General features: G+C 42.4%; 1 protein-coding gene across 6 annotated transcripts in view; it reads right to left on the bottom strand.

The window, feature by feature from the left end:
• TEAD1 (TEA domain transcription factor 1) overlaps nt 1-15,782 on the bottom strand; it is a 505,124-nt gene that overhangs the window by 94,918 nt on the left and 394,424 nt on the right. For all 6 annotated transcript variants that reach the window (XM_078680921.1, XM_078680920.1, XM_078680919.1 and 3 more), the window contains one exon: nt 9,432-9,556. In XM_078680921.1, the coding sequence (XP_078537047.1) occupies nt 9,432-9,556 (125 nt within the window). The remainder of the gene's footprint in view (nt 1-9,431; nt 9,557-15,782) is intronic.

The following is a 15,782-nucleotide window of genomic DNA, read 5'->3' on the forward strand; positions in this document are numbered from 1 at the left end:
CCTTTTTTAACTCTTCTCAACTTCCCTCTTACGCTTAGTATCTTGTTGACTGGCCTCCGGGCTTTTTAATCTGTGTTTGTCGGGACTCTTTTGAGACCGTAACAGTAATTGTACATTTCTTCACTATTATATTTAGGACTCAGCCCCACCTCTTCCTTCACCACCCCCCCCCTACGTCCTGATGAAGACCCGCGAGTAAGGATCCATTATCCTACACCCCTGGGTCGAAACGTAGACCATCTTCTACTCACACGAACTCCTCACCCCAAGATTGATAATAAGAATCATTACAGGAGTCTCTGTTATGTGGAATGCTTTGTAAAACATGTGTTTCCCTTGATCTCCGAGTCATGGATCAATGACAATGATGTTTTCATTTGTGGATTTGTGCTTAACGATTTTTCTGATTAGTGATGTTAACTAACTGAAGCACTTCCCCTCCCCTTGCACCCCTTCCCCTCCCCTGTGTGGGCGCACTTGAAATTTGATATTTGTGTATAAATACTAGTGAATATACAACCACTATATGGTCTTGTGGGTTCAGTGAAAATAAAAACACTGTCAACCGTTACTTTTTTTGTGTTTGATCTTATCCAATTGTGTGAAAATCAAGTTGATTTTATATATTCTTTGTGTTTTTGGTCTGGGACCCCTTCATACCCTTTTACCCGAGGCCTCTAGTATCTTTGATTCTTTATCGGGGGGAGGTGCTTCACCTGTTGTCTGTGAGTTGGCCCTTTTGCGTGCATTAGCCACCACCAGTGAGTCTAATGGTAACTGCCCTTTGATGTAGGTAGGGTCTGTAGGGGTTGCTCTATACTTCTTCTCAATCCTGGGATTGATTACCCTTGCCCTGGCTGTATCTTTAAATATGTCAGGTGCGTATTTTAACACTCCCTTTAATATAGGAAGTGTTCTGACACTTTTTTCTGAAGTAGGGAAGGTGTCAAACAAGAAGTCTTCTTCTACAGGGTCATTATGCATATCTACATTGTGGTACTGCGCTGCCCTGTCTATTAGTTGGTTGAAAACAATGGTGTCATCAGTAGGTGACGGCTTAGTTGGATAAGAGGATACATCAGGGATGGGATGGGTGTTATAAGGGTCAGTTGGCTCCTCCCATGGTTCATTCTGGGGGTCAGGATCTTGTGGATAATCATATTCAGGCTGTGGATCCTCCCTTGTGTTCCCCTCATTGTCCCCATAGTGAGAAGGAGAGTAAGGAGCAAAAGGTGTAGTAGGCATAATGGGATAGAAAGGAATGAAGGGTCTAGAGGGAGAAGTCCCAAAGTCCTTCTTCTTTAGTGGAATAGGGGAATTAGAGCCAGTGTCCAGTGGCCTCTTCTTCCTGTGCAGGATTGTGACTTTACCAGTGTCAGGATTAATTTATATTTTTGCCTGGTCGTCTGATGGATCTGGACGGAAGAGTTCTTCCTCTACAGTCCTTGGTTGTGTTTTTGACTTTTTTGGGTCGATAACACCTTCTGATTCGATGACTTTTGGTGCCTTTGTGCTTTTCTTCGGCTCGGGCCCTTTCTTCGGGACGACAAGTGATCTTGGGTCGACTGGGTCTTTCGGTTCGACACGTTTCTTGCGCTCGACAGGCTTTTTTGGTTGACTGTCCTTTGCCGAGTCGATGGTCTTTTTGGGATCGACTGGTGTTTTTGGAGCACTTGTCTTTTGGTCGATAGCCTTCTCCGGCCGGGTTACATGCTTCGGTACGGCACCCTTTCTGTCGGCGACCTTTGCTGGGTCGGCGACTTTCGGTACAGCTGGCTTGTTCGGGTCGACAACCTTCTTTGGTTCGGCGCCCTTCGGCTGGGTGTTCTTGTTCGGTCCGACGACCTTCTTCGGGTCGACGGTTGTCTTTGGGTCAACGCCTTTTGGCTGAACGGCCTTCTTTGGGTCGTCGCTTTTGGGCTGTACGGCCTTCTTTGGGTCGACGCCCTTCGGGTCGACAACCTTTTTTGGCTCTGGAACCTTCTTAGGGATGACATTACTTGGCCCTGGGGTCTCTGAAGGCTTAGGTTTCGGTTTTGGAGCCGAGCCGGATGGCGGGGCTGTCGAATGTTTTTTCGGATCTTGGCTAAGGCCTCTTGGCGATGCCTCGACCGGAGCCTTAGGTAACGGGGTAATTGGTGTCGAGGGCAGTGTACTCACGATTTGCGCCGGTGGGATCTCGTCATCGGAGTCTGAGTAGTCCTCGACGGTGACGATCTCTAGGTCAGAGTCTGGTGCTTCTGGAAGTTCTTGGTCATCATCGAAGATGTTGTCCGGTTCCGGTGCCTGTCGCTGCATCTCTTGCCTAGCGGCCCGTCGAATCCTTATGGTTTTCTTCGACCAAAATTGGGCGCAGGCTGTGCAGGTTTCTTCCTTATGGTCTGGGGAAAGGCACTTGTTGCATACTAAGTGATTGTCAGTATGCGGGAACTTGGAGTGGCATTGTGGGCACCTTTTGAACGGGCTCCTTTCCATCGACGGCAGGCTCACGTGTCGTCGAAAAGGCCCAACGGCCCCCGTCGACGACCGAGTCGAGATGGAAAGCTTGATCGAGTCAAGAGGTACCGAGCGAGAACAACACCGTTGAAGCCAAAAGCCTTTTGGCCTTTAGAAAAGTTTTGTTTCGATTCCGAAGTTGGAGTATAGGAGTAACATCCGAACCCAATGGCGGAAAAAAACAATCTGAGGATGGAGAAGATGCCCATGCGCACTCTAGTCCAGGGGAGGAGTCATCTATCTCATGATACTTCGAAGACTCTTCCAGGACAACAAAGTGCAATCATCCGGACCCAACACTAGGCGGCGATCTATGCAGAGATATGAATTCAGCAGCCCACATGCCTCGAACACTGGTGCATGACAAGCCTGTGCTGCCCTGAAATCAGCTGTTTAAATGCATACCTGAACAAAAATCCTGTTCTAACTCCTGCTTGTCCCTGAATATAACATTCTGCCTTCAAATGATTTCTGAGATATATTTACAGACCCTATATACTACACAGAGAAAGGGATGACTGTGCCTACTAATTTTGCTCAGCCTTTAAAAATATGACTTGAGATACCCCACACTATCTGTTATCATACAATAAACTCTGAGCCTTATTGAGCTATATGAATCCCCCCATTGACTCTAAACTCATTATGCTGTCACCTTTTGTGAAGTAATTCAGATATGCACTGCGGACTATACAACCAAAGGAAATATGTGCATTAATCAGATTCACTCTTAGTAAACTTTTTGAGTCAAGAAAGGGGCAGACAAACAAATGACTAACCAAGAAGAGTGGTACCAGAGGACCAATGAACTAAAAGTACACATCACAGATCCGAAAAGTGTCTTGCAGTGACTTGTTCTCCTATACTCTGAGACTTTCTTTCTGGGTGCCTAACATCTAAATGCACTATTGAGCCACACCAAAAGGAAAGCTGGAATAACTTATTTAGCTGTCAAAAGACAAACAAGTTGGCCAGATTTGCATTTGGCTGATAAGTTTCAGATTGTTTTGATGATGCAATGCCAACCACTCACAAGCCTACTGAAAGGTTTCCTACGCTCTAGACATGCGATGCCAACATCTCTGCCTGCCCGCAAGTCAGATCTCAATATCCAGCACCTACTTGAAGCTCAACCTCACCAAAACAGAAATTCCACTATTTTCAAAGACCAACATTTCCCAACTAGACAAAATCTGGTTCAACAACCTGAACCAGGATGGACTCGAGCTCCCATTTTAACCAAATATATGGTTTCACCCTAGACACCATAACAAGGTCCTCGTGGCGATGACAGGTACTAGCCATTTCTTCTGAGGAACGTGAACCCCTTTCCCCTGAAATTTACTTCAGAACGGCAGTTTAAGCCACTCTTGCATCTGGATGGTGGCAATGCCATCCTCTATGGCCTCCAAACCCCATACTGACTTCACTTAAAGGCACAATACACGCCACAGCATGCCTCAGCATGGGACAAAGAAATATAACCATATTATCACCCCCCCCCCCAAGCCTGTTGGAAAGCCACTGGCTCTCCATGCCAGCCAGCGCCATCTTCAAAACCAGCTGCATCACCTACAAAGCCATCACAACCTGCCTCCAAACCCACCTGACTGACAAGCTCCCTGCCTCAAGTTGCTCTCAGCACACAAGCAGCCTGGAACCCATCTCAGTAGTGACAAAGAAGAACAAACAAGACGAAAAAAGGAAATGGGCATTGCCAGTTTATGCACCCAGAAGCAACATCCACACATCCATTGATGCTGCCCCCAACCTGCTCCAATTTAAGCAAGAGAGAGCTTTTGATGTCTTCAACCTATATTAAAATATTTCCAATACAACTGTTGTATGTCAAATGTTCATGATGTCCTATTTTATGTTATAAGTATGTCATTTCAGGAATGGGTTTTTGCAAATGCCTGAGCTTTCCAATTATTCAGCATTATGTTTCTGACTTTCTCTTCATTTAAAATGGGATGTAACATTGCATCACAACTTATTGACCATTCTTCACTGTGCACTAGGCTATATACATACCATTATATTTTAATCTGTTCACAGCACATTTAAGAATATGTTCTTATATTGTTTCTCGCTGCTAGTTAACTGGCTTTTCGTTGTGGCATTCTGTGTGTCATTTTAATTTCATTATATTGTTGCTAAGTCTTATAACGCAACTGAGGGGTAAAAAGAGAGAGAAAGAGAGTGGAAGAGAGAGAGAGAGAGAGAGAGAGAAAGAGAGTGGATGAGAGAGAGAGAGAGAGAGAGAGAGAAACAGACTTCATCAGTTTACTAACCCTTTGTGGTCTCCCCCTCCTCATTATCTCACTGTGTAACACTGTAACCACCCCCCCTTAGCTGTGATATTTAATTGCTCACCTTAGTCTTCTCTATTTCTAAAAAAGGCTCAAAGGACATATTTTTTATCTCATAGCTTTAACTACGTTATTTCTTTATATTTACGCATTCTATGAGAGTGGGTGAGTTTTCCCGCTGCCTCCCTTGGGTGCTTCCCCTGTCTGCTCTGTCTTGCAGTGTTCATGTCTTGACTCCACTCTCTATTGCTCAGTCTTGCCTTGTGCTTCTGTGTTCCTCCCTCACAACCTGTGTAGGTGCCTACAAAATGACGCGGCCATCCACGTAAGATTTTTGGGTTTTTTCAATGGTTTAGCAAAGTACACAGTGTGGCTGAAACCCACTGGCAAAGTAAATAGGTCTCATAGGCAAGAGCTATTATTCCTCTACTGATCTCCTAATGAAGAAAGCAAAGAGTGCCCAGTTTTAGCTATCTTTAACTGAAGAAACTGAAACTATTACTCTCAGGTAGCTATTTTAGAACAGCAACTCAAGCCTCATGCTTTTGCATCTCGATGGTGACAATGCCCAGCTTATTGGCTTCCAGAATCCACGGTGGGCTCCCTTAAAGGAATCCTGCACACTGAAGTATGTCTCAATGAGGGTTGAACATATATGATCACATCACCTTTTACCTGATGAACCTTGACTGTCTCAGCATGTCAGCCCGCACTATCTTCATAAGGAGCAGCAACATCTAAAATGCCATCACATCCAGCATCCTCACTTATCTGACTAACATGCTAACCATGTCCCTTTAAAATAGTCACATGCTTGTTTGAGTGTATTCATTACTGTACTGCCTACAGTCAACTGGTGGTATGTGTGCTCTATTTGTTGTAGGATATCTATTAACATCCTTAAAGGTAGAGCAGTCAATGTGCACATCAAGTTTGGGGTCTACTCAGGCACCTTTTTGTATTGTGGCTCCCTCTCATGGTTTGCACTGTAGGCCACATTAGAGTAGTCATAAGCCTGTTGGTATAGTTCAACATTCTCTCAATAAATCCTTCATTGTAGTTTTCAACTAATGGAGTTGAAGGAGCAGGGTTTCGTGAAATGAAACCTGCTCAGACTGAACTCCTCATTGTGTGAATTATTAACCAAATAGTGTGAAAAACTAACAGTGTAAGACTAATAGGGAAAAGATGAAAACTGCACAAGCACATGCTAGAGTAGGCCGCAAATGCACCTGATTAATTTAGAAAAGAACGGTCAAAAGTCGAGAGCTTATTTTTCACTAAAAGTTAGTGGGTAAGAAAAGAAAACGCAAGCGAAAGCATTCATAGAGGGTTTTATAGTGGAGTTTTATAAAATGATAAATAACACTTGTATTTGTTTTCCTAGAAGTGTATTTTACTGCTCTGCAGAAAAGGCCCAAGAGCATTTTCAGAATTAACATGGCATTTTAGAAATGTAGAAAGGAGAAAAACTGTGATCTTTCCTTCACAAGTTCCCGATGATGGCCAAGGTTGCGCAGAGAAAACAAGATAAATGAATGGAGTTTCCTTGCCGAGCAAAGCATAAGGAGATTTGTACTACAAGTTGATACATAAGTGAGATGGAGAGATGTACAAACTGTGGAAGCTTGATATTAGAATTTCCTCTGTTGGAAGCTCATTAAAATGTTGGATGTTTAAACAATGGGACATTTGAAAAAGTTAGGCACGTCGAGAGTGGTGTGATTGAACACACCTTTTTTTGGACAAATGAAATTGAATAATTCTATGAGAGATGATACAATGAGGGTTGGACCTTTAGTGCATCTAAGGTATAACAAGTAGTAGTAAGAAGGTGGGAGTTAGATGCGTTTTCCTTACTTTGCGAGAGGAAAAAGCTTTGTTGCTGTTTCCTAATTCTATGGGCTGGCTGTTGTTCCGCTGACACAAACAAAAACCAATTAATAAGAGGGTCCAAGGGTAAGTTTAACGACCCACAGTAGATACATACCCCTAAGTACAATATTCACACAAACAGTATCTAGGGGTCAGATAACCATGTAACTCAACTGTGGACACGGACATCACGAAAGAATTAGTGGATACCCAAAAATACAGCAAGTGTGACATCTCATTACCATGTGACAAACTCACTTATGTAGCCTTGATAACATCAGTGGGCTGTGTTGTGTTGTCTTGTCTCCTGGGCAAGGAGAACCCAAATGATGTTAAAAAGGGCGGCAAAGGACGGTTACTGATGGGAATATTTGCCCATTTGTTTGAGTTGTCACGTGGTAATGAGATGTCACACTTGCTGTATTTTTGGGTATCCACTAATTCTTTCGTGATGTGTTAATGTCCGTGTCCACAGTTGAGTTACATGGTTATCTGACCCCTAGATACTGTTTGTGTGAATGTTGTTCTGCTGATTCTGACTCTTTGCTCCTCAACTCTTCTTGAGGTGCTCAGCTTAATCTCATGGCAAGAGGGAAGCTTTCCAGATTTCTAGAAACCTTGCGTTATTTGGTTAGTATGATATTCTGAGTTTGCATAAATCTATTTGCAAATGTTTTTATTTCTTTTGTCTCTACACCTATCCACTCACTAATTGTGCTGACATTTGAGATGTACAATTGATTGTTTTTTTTTAAATTTGCTAATGTTTCTGTTATGTGATGACCTATGATTCGAGCTGTATTGTACTTGATGAGCAATCACATTTATTTAGATAAAGCATCTTGACTTACAAAAAATCATTTGACATTATTAGTGTCATTGATTTAGTTATATGAAATGATTATTCTATGGTGATACCTTTAGAAATTCTGATATTGTTTGAGTAAATGATTTGAAACTTAAATAATTCTCATTAAGTTGATCAAGTTATGCAGTTCATCAAACAAATGGGCAAGCAGTTTTTGTATATCAACAATTGTTCCAACTTAATATATACTTTTATCTGAGGAGCATAGGAAGCTGACTGTGCAGGCTCTGGTCGGCTCTAGGCTAGATTATTCCAACGTTCTTTACCCGGGCCTGCCAGAGTATCTGCTACAGCGGCTTCAAGTGGTGCAGAATGCGGCTGCTAGAGCTGTCTTTGGCTTAAACAGACGTGTCAGTGCAGCTGGTCTGTTGCAGACGCTGCACTGGCTTCCAATCCGCAAACGGATTGCCTTCAAGGCCCTGACTTTAGCCTACAAGGCTCTCCATGCGGTTGGAGCCAAGTACCTCCAAAAGAGACTCGCTTTTTACCACCCAGTCCGCTCTTTGAGGTCGGAATCCCTGTTCCTGGCGGTGGTCCCGCGAGTGAAAAAAGCTCGATTGGGAGGTCGTTCTTTTGCACTTCTTGCACCACAGCTGTGGAATTCTTTGCCTCTCACACTTCGGGGAGCCACCAGCCTACTTGTTTTTAGAAAAGGTCTTAAAACCTGGTTGTTTAGCCAGTAGGCTGTATAAATTCTGTCTGCCCTATTTTATTTCTGCTTTCTTTTAACTGTGTTGTGTTATTGTATGGTAGTCCTATTTACTTAAAGCGCCGGGACACTCTTTTTGAGTAGCCGTGCGCTATACAAAAATAAATATAACATAACATAACATAACATAACATACTACTTGATTAAATATGCTCTTTGATGTCTGATTCCATGTGAACATTACTGGCAGTCACATGGCCAGAATAAGTCTCATAGACAATATCTACCCCTAGTTGGCTGGGTATAGTGTTTATCAAGTAAATGATCAATTCTTCTAATTTATTCAGAATACATTTTATTATTAACCAATAAAATATTAAATTATTAAAAAGACTTTAACCAAGCTAATAACAACCTACATAACAACAAACATTTTACAATAAAGTTATGTTATCCATTTTTTTAAATAAACTTTTATATTTTTCTGTTTTTTCCCTACAGTAAGATCTCCACCTTAGACGCAAAGAGTGCCAAAAACTCATAAAAGTTGTAATAGAAGCATTACAGTCAGAAACTTAATTGGCAAATGCTCCGTTCCACCGTTTGAGGGGATGGAAACTCCTAAGTCTACACCTAGGTGTAAATCTCCACTTGGAAATGGTGAAAAACTAAAAAAAGAGATCTACAACTAGGTGTAAGAGTAAATATACATACAGATGGAGCTACTCATTTAAATTTACCTTTGTGAATCATCTGCGATATGAGGATGCACGTTGTTTAGGACAAAGTGCCTAAAGGAAGCAATCATCAATTGTGAGGCTATGACAATGATGCATGAAATGTAACGGTGATAGAATGAGGAATATGACATTATAGAGGACAAATCCTATGACAAAGAGATAGCTTTTAACCTGTAACCTGAAAGTGCGGAGTATAGCTGTCTATGAATAGGGGATGGTAGAAATATTCTGAGATGAGCATATGGAAAGAGATAATACCGGTAAAACCATGGATTATCCTTTAAGACAAAACCTTCGATCAGCAAATTTAGTAATTGCAATCATATGTCAATGGTTGTCTTCAAGCCACCACACTAATTCTGCTTCAATTTATGGAAAATTCTCTTTCCTGCATATACTTTCACATTTCAACAGGGCACACAAAGCAAACTGTATTTAAAGCATTCATTAAAACACATATATAGGTAAATGAGTCAGATAAAATAACTTACTGAGTCTGGATCTCGCTGTTGCTCTAGAAAAGCAGAGAATTCAACTAGTCTGAGTTTTGTAGTCCCGATGGAGCGGCCCTGCCATGCAGGAACTGATGGTGTTTGTGCTGTTGCAGGTTCAAACCCTGAAATAGAAATTGTCACTATAAATTTCTGTTATATCACCCTGATCACTTATATTATTATCAACTGCATTCCTTTAACATCAGAATTTCTAAAAGAGTGGTATTTCAAGTGTTTGGCCTTACATGCTCAAGCCCTAAAAGATAAATTATCAACATATTTTTATATTTCACTGTTGATCATCAATGATATGTCCAACTTTACTCCTTCAAATGTAAGACCATTTAAGAGTACAGTTTTATAACTGAAAATGTCATATTTACTTGTGCTTTGGTTTCTAATTTATTAACACACTGAATGATCAGGACTCTGACATTTGAACTATGTCCTTTACCAACAAAATTATTTCGCTCCTGATGTATGTGTTTTAAAAAATGCATCTGTTGTGTTTGTACAGATTTTCAGGCACTTTCAGAAGCTCAATGCAGTGGAGGTTGGGAGGAGTAGCAGAAAATACTGTCATATAGCTTTGTAATAATGAATACTTTGATGCAGTAACCTTTAGTAATGAAGGATTAATAACAATAGGTTTTTGTCATTAACCATACGTATGTAACATAGAACTGGTCACATGGGCAGCAGATCAAGCATTTGAACATAGGCAATGGCCATGAATGCATTAATCATTAGTCTTCAGGTGAAGTTTGAAAGGGTGGATTTTCAGGCTTCCTGAATGCTCACAAGACAATTACAAATTCTGGGAGCATGGTACTAGAAAGTCTGGTTGCCCTTTTTATGTCTTTCAATTTTAATGATTTTGATACAAGGCTCGATTTGCCCCAAGTTTTATTTGATCTCCTGTAGTTCAGCATTTTTGTCTAAGGAATGTGGGATGTGTGTGGTGAGGTAACCATTTTAAAGCTTATTCTAGTTTGGAGTGGAATCAATTGTAGGTTTTAGAAAATGGTGTGTTGTGAGATGATCTAATTTTCTGATACCTTTTGTTAAGCCATTCAGAATAAATTCCAGGTATGACTGTATCTATTTGTAACAAATCGAACCAAATCATACCTTTAAACATGAAATTGGAAAGACTGACACTGTCACTCTGGAAAATATGTGCCAGGCTTGTGAGAAACAGCTGTATGTTACTCAGGGCTGGCCAAACAGATTTGTAAAAATTGATAAAAAAATTGTAAATTGATACTTGTATAGCGCACTACTCACCCGCAAGGGTCTCAAGGCGCTTGTACGAATACCGCTGTGGAACCCATCCTGGCTTTCCCTGGACACCCCCAAGGTGAAGTCAGGCATCCTTAGTGTTGTGGGGGCCGTTGTGGAGATTAAGCAAGCTATTGCCCAGAGTTGCAGAGTGGGACTCCATGATTGGAATAGGCACCGAGGCGAGAATTATCAGGTCCGTGGAATTTATGAGCCCAAGACCCGCCGAGGTGGGGAATTGAACCCTGGTTCCAGGCCAGACCTCTGAATCAGGGTCTGCCGTTCTAACCATTGAGCCACACTTCTCCATTTGTAGAGTCTCAGAGCTGTCTATATGCAGCCCTGCAGCACATAGTTTCTACATTAATTGTGTGTGGATTGGTTACACGAGAACACATAACACAATAGGTTTGCAGTGAGTGAAGGCAGTGGTACAGAGACTTAATTCATTGCTACATTTCCTTATCAAAATCCCCATCCTAGGCTCAATTTCATACATTTTTTTAATAAACTTTTTATTGATCAAAAACATAAAACAACAGTACAGCAATGCATTAAGGTCATGATATGCATATCGACGTTGTGAGCTGGTCAACATTCAATCAATAACATCACATTCCCCCATTTTGAGATGGACTGTCGATATCAAAAACATTATCGGGTTTCCTTCCTATTACGGGTCGCAATTCAATTGTTGGAGACAGACATATATCTCCCCTGTATTTATTACACCTACCCCACTTGCATCCCCTTTTATTTATTTATTTATTTATGGTATTTATAAAGCGCTCTGCAACCCTACGGGCATCCTGGCGCTGTGAGAATATAGCTGAAACAATGTGTATTATAGGTAGGATGGGTGGTCAGTTTGCTTCTGGGCAGTTACACTTTAGGGAAGAGCCATGTCTTTACCTTTTTTCGAAAAGCCATCAGTTCGTCTGTTTTCCTAATAGCAATAGGGAGGCTATTCCAGAGGTGGGCTGCCGCTATACTACTTGAATACATCTTTTTTGGCTATCATGGCTCTATCCATGTCAATTGCCCAGTCACGAACACTGGGAATGACACCCACCCCCCATATCTGTGCGATGCTATCAATTTCATCTTTTAACGCTTAGACACTATTGCAAACCCAGTATGTGTCAGGTCCCTATTTGGAAAATGCCATGTGACACAACATTTACTATACTACAAGAACGGGTCTGGCCCATATGGAACAGCTGGTCATTTTTCAAATTGTCCTTGAGAGGGGAACATCTTTCTGCATAATTTAATTTTTATGGGTAACATATTCTATTAAGTGAAATGAATATAAACGAAAAGCAAAATACATTCTGAATTCTGCGTCCAACACTATGTTATTCAGAGCCGTTTGACTTTGTAATTAAATTTCAATGGGGCAATGTCAAAGTAGCCCCTATAAGGTACAGCTAGAAAATACTGCATTCTGAGAGGCAGAAAGTAAACCCAAAATGTATGTATGGTTACTCGCAAACTTTCATTGGAAATTTTGTAAGACTCTCTGGCATGTTTACATCTCAAGATATTAAAATCTGTCATGTTTCAGTGTGTTATGAATGTGAACATGAAGAGTAGGCAGCAATGCATAGTTCAATAGATTATCAAAAATAGAATTATTAGGTACGGCAAAGTTTAGAAGTCTCTCAAAAATGGTAACTACCAGTCACTCACTTTTCGTAATGATAGCTACTAAGAAGGCTGTCTTTAGCGTGAGCATATGCAGTGTTGCTTTATGAATAGGCTCAAAAGGTGTCTTCATCAGTTGGGTTAGCACTACGTTGAGGTTCCCTACTGGAGGCAGCATTATGTTTGGCGGTGCGATTCTCTTTGCCCCTTCTAGAAATATCTTTCCTACTTGGGAAGTGAAGAAACTCTTCCCTGTTTCTCCTCAAGTGTAAGCCACTATTGCCGCTAAGTGCACTCTTAGAGATGTGTAGCTTAGTTTATTTTGAAGTAGATGTGTTAAGTACTTTCGTACTGTTGATTCCTTGGTGATTCTTCTTTGTAGTTTCTCCCTAATGCACCATTCGGAGAATCTTTTCCACTTTGCTACATAGCACTTTCTTGTGATATTCTGCTTGCCTCTCTAAGCACCGCCATTGTGCTTGCTGGTAGTTTGAGGTGTGCAAACTCTAGGTCTTCAGGAGCCAAGCTGCCAAGCTGAGACTCCCTGGCTCTGGGTGTAGCACCCTTCTGTTTTGCATCCTTAACAGGTCCTTTCTTGTGGGGAACCTGTGTGCAGGCACTTGTGCCATCTCCATAATCTGCGAGAACACCATTAGGTCCATTCTCCTGCACTCTTTGTCTGGAGGTGGTCCTGCCTTTGAGGGTATATTTTCCCTCTTCCTAGGCATGGGTGTTTATAATTGAATTCGCTGGTACTGATCCCTTACTATACATAGGGTCTTTAGAATAGTGTTTGTATTTTTTCTCTGTCCTTGGGGTTACTGCTTTACACAAAGCAGATTCTTTGAAGGCCTATTTCCCCTGGTCAAGCACACTTGGGAGCATGGGTAGGAACTGGCCTCTTGTCTGTGATGGCAACAATGTCTCCAAGAGGAAGCAAGATTTGGGTTTTAACTCCTCTAGCTGCACTCATATGTGTCTGCAGTCCTCTTGATGACCTGGTTATAGATCCCTATGTCGTCTGGCGACGAAGGCCTTGAAGGATAGGATTCTACCCCTTCTTCCGGTGATTCGGAGTCGAGATCCTGCCACTGCAAGTCCTGTGCCTCCGAGAATGTCGAGCCCTGGTAAGTTTGCTCGCCTTCCTCACCTTCGGTGTCGCCGTAATACAGCTCTTCCTCCTCCTGTTCCTTGCCTGGTTCTTGGGTGGTCGAATTTCCTCAACGCGACTTTCGGCTTCGGCATGAGTTTTGACAGAATAGTGAACAGTTTCTTCTTCTCGTCGAACTCCCTCTTGAGTTGCAAGATGCCGGCCATCTTGGCCTCAAGCCTTTTCTTTTTTGTTCTCCATCTCGGCTGCATGTTCGGCGTTAAGGGTTTCGGCTTGTCTCTTTGCGATTGTCGACGTCAAAGTCGTATCCGCTTTCACCCCTTCATTTTTCGACTTCGAAGCATCCCTTTTGAGACTGCTCTTCGGCGCCTTTGCCTTATCTTGGGTTTTCTCCGTCTGGGAGTCCTTTTCAAAGGAACCGGCTGTTTGTCCTTGGATGCAGTTGCAGATATCAAGTGTTTTGATGGCAATGCTCCTTTCGAGGACTTTGACTCACTTTTGCAAGTATCAGTGGAGAGCCTGAGGTTCGACGGCTCTCTTACCTCCTTCTGCATTTTCTTTTTGACCTTGACGACTATGGCGTACTCCGGTCAAACGGCAATGTTATCTTCTTGTCCACTGGAGAGCACTAAATCTTGGAGCGATGGAGGTGTCCCCTGCCCTTGCATGCTGTAGTTTGCTCTTCTTTGCCTCTCTCTTACTCTGAGGGTCTTCAGAGTGAATTCCACACAGGGGTTGCAGTCCTCATATCAAAGGTCGAGCGGCAGGCAGAGGTTGCAAACTGAGTTTTGGTCCTTCTGCACCTACTTGTGGTGGCAGTTGGTGCCGAATTTAAAGGGAGCTTTGTCCTCACCGCACCCAGGGAGCCCCCTGTGTGCGCATTCTCTGTAGAAATGTCAAAGTTCTCGATGTTCTTTCTCCCCTTTGCGTAACTCGTAATCTGGTATGTTCTCCGGTGATTTCTCGATCTTCCTGTTGATTTTCAGGGATTCTTCTCTCCAAAGTTGTGGAGCTCCTTCACTGACGATCTAGACCCAATGGCGGAAAAAAGAATCTGAAGATGGCGACCAAAGGTGGGAGCTTCCAGAGGAAGCACGTTGACATCATGAAGGACACCAGACCCAACCACTAGATGGCGGAATAATGCACAGCATAGTGAATCCAGAAAGATTCACGCTGCAAAACTGACAATCCGCTATTACCTCAGCTCATAGCTAAAGATGTTCGAAAAATGTACAGTTTGTTACTATCCACAAGTAAAACAGCTTACCCACTGCCACATTATAAAACCCACTATGTTCCAGAATGGATAGCAGAAAAGAAAATAAGAAAGAGGTCCATCACAAACAAATGTGCATTGTTGTGAAATAATCACAAAGTCATAGTCATCTTTAACTGTGAAGTTTATGTTGTGAGGAGTCACATACTCCTTAGTATGTGCAAATGGTAGGGCAGAGATGTCACAGCCCAGCAAGGCCAATGAACATGGAAAGTTGGTGGAGTAATCGCATCCTGCACTGGGATACTGGTCAGCTGAGTTGAGCAACAAAAATACAACCAGGGCAGGAGGTGTGTTCAAACGTTCAACGAATTGGTATAACTGCACCAAAAAGAAGATTAGAACCCGAGCCCCAGGTGCAGTGATTGAATGGAACCTCTCCTTGCAAGGCCCCACACCTGCCTGCGGATATTTTTTTAACATCTTGCTGTTACATTGCTTTAGCACTACATGTATGCTAGCTGGGCCTTCAAATATCTTGGTATGATGGTTGCACACCAACCACAGGCATGTCAGGCTCTGCCCCCGGAAGGACACACAGAAAGGATGTGTATCAGCTGCTCTAAACAGCTTGTGATGAAATGGCAATGGCTGTCCCTTGGGAGTGTTGAGAAACAGGTTACAAAAAATGAAGGAGCAAGAGAAAAAAACTGTAGGAAAATAAAAAGAGAAAGTGGAGCAGGGGACACAAGGTATAGATTCAATACCCATTATGGAAGTAGATTCAAGTCCATAGGAAATGGAACAAGCATTGGCAAAGACAATAGGTCTCGCCTATGTGAGAGCTATTGGATTTGTCAATGCGTTTAAGCTATGTTGCATAGCAGAGCAGCTGTTGTGTAGCATCATTATAAGTTAGGAAAAAAGTGCTATGACGCAGCAGCATCATAGTGCTTGTTTGTGGTGAAAGGGGTCAGAGGTAAGGGGAATGCAACAGCAGGGGATGGGGTCAAAGGACAGGGCAAGCAACAACAGGGGAGGGGATGGAGGAATGGGACAAACAATGACTGGGGAAGGGGTGATAGAAAAA

The sequence above is a fragment of the Lissotriton helveticus genome, chromosome 3_1 (genome assembly GCF_964261635.1).
Source record: "Lissotriton helveticus chromosome 3_1, aLisHel1.1, whole genome shotgun sequence".
NCBI lineage: Eukaryota > Metazoa > Chordata > Amphibia > Caudata > Salamandridae > Lissotriton > Lissotriton helveticus.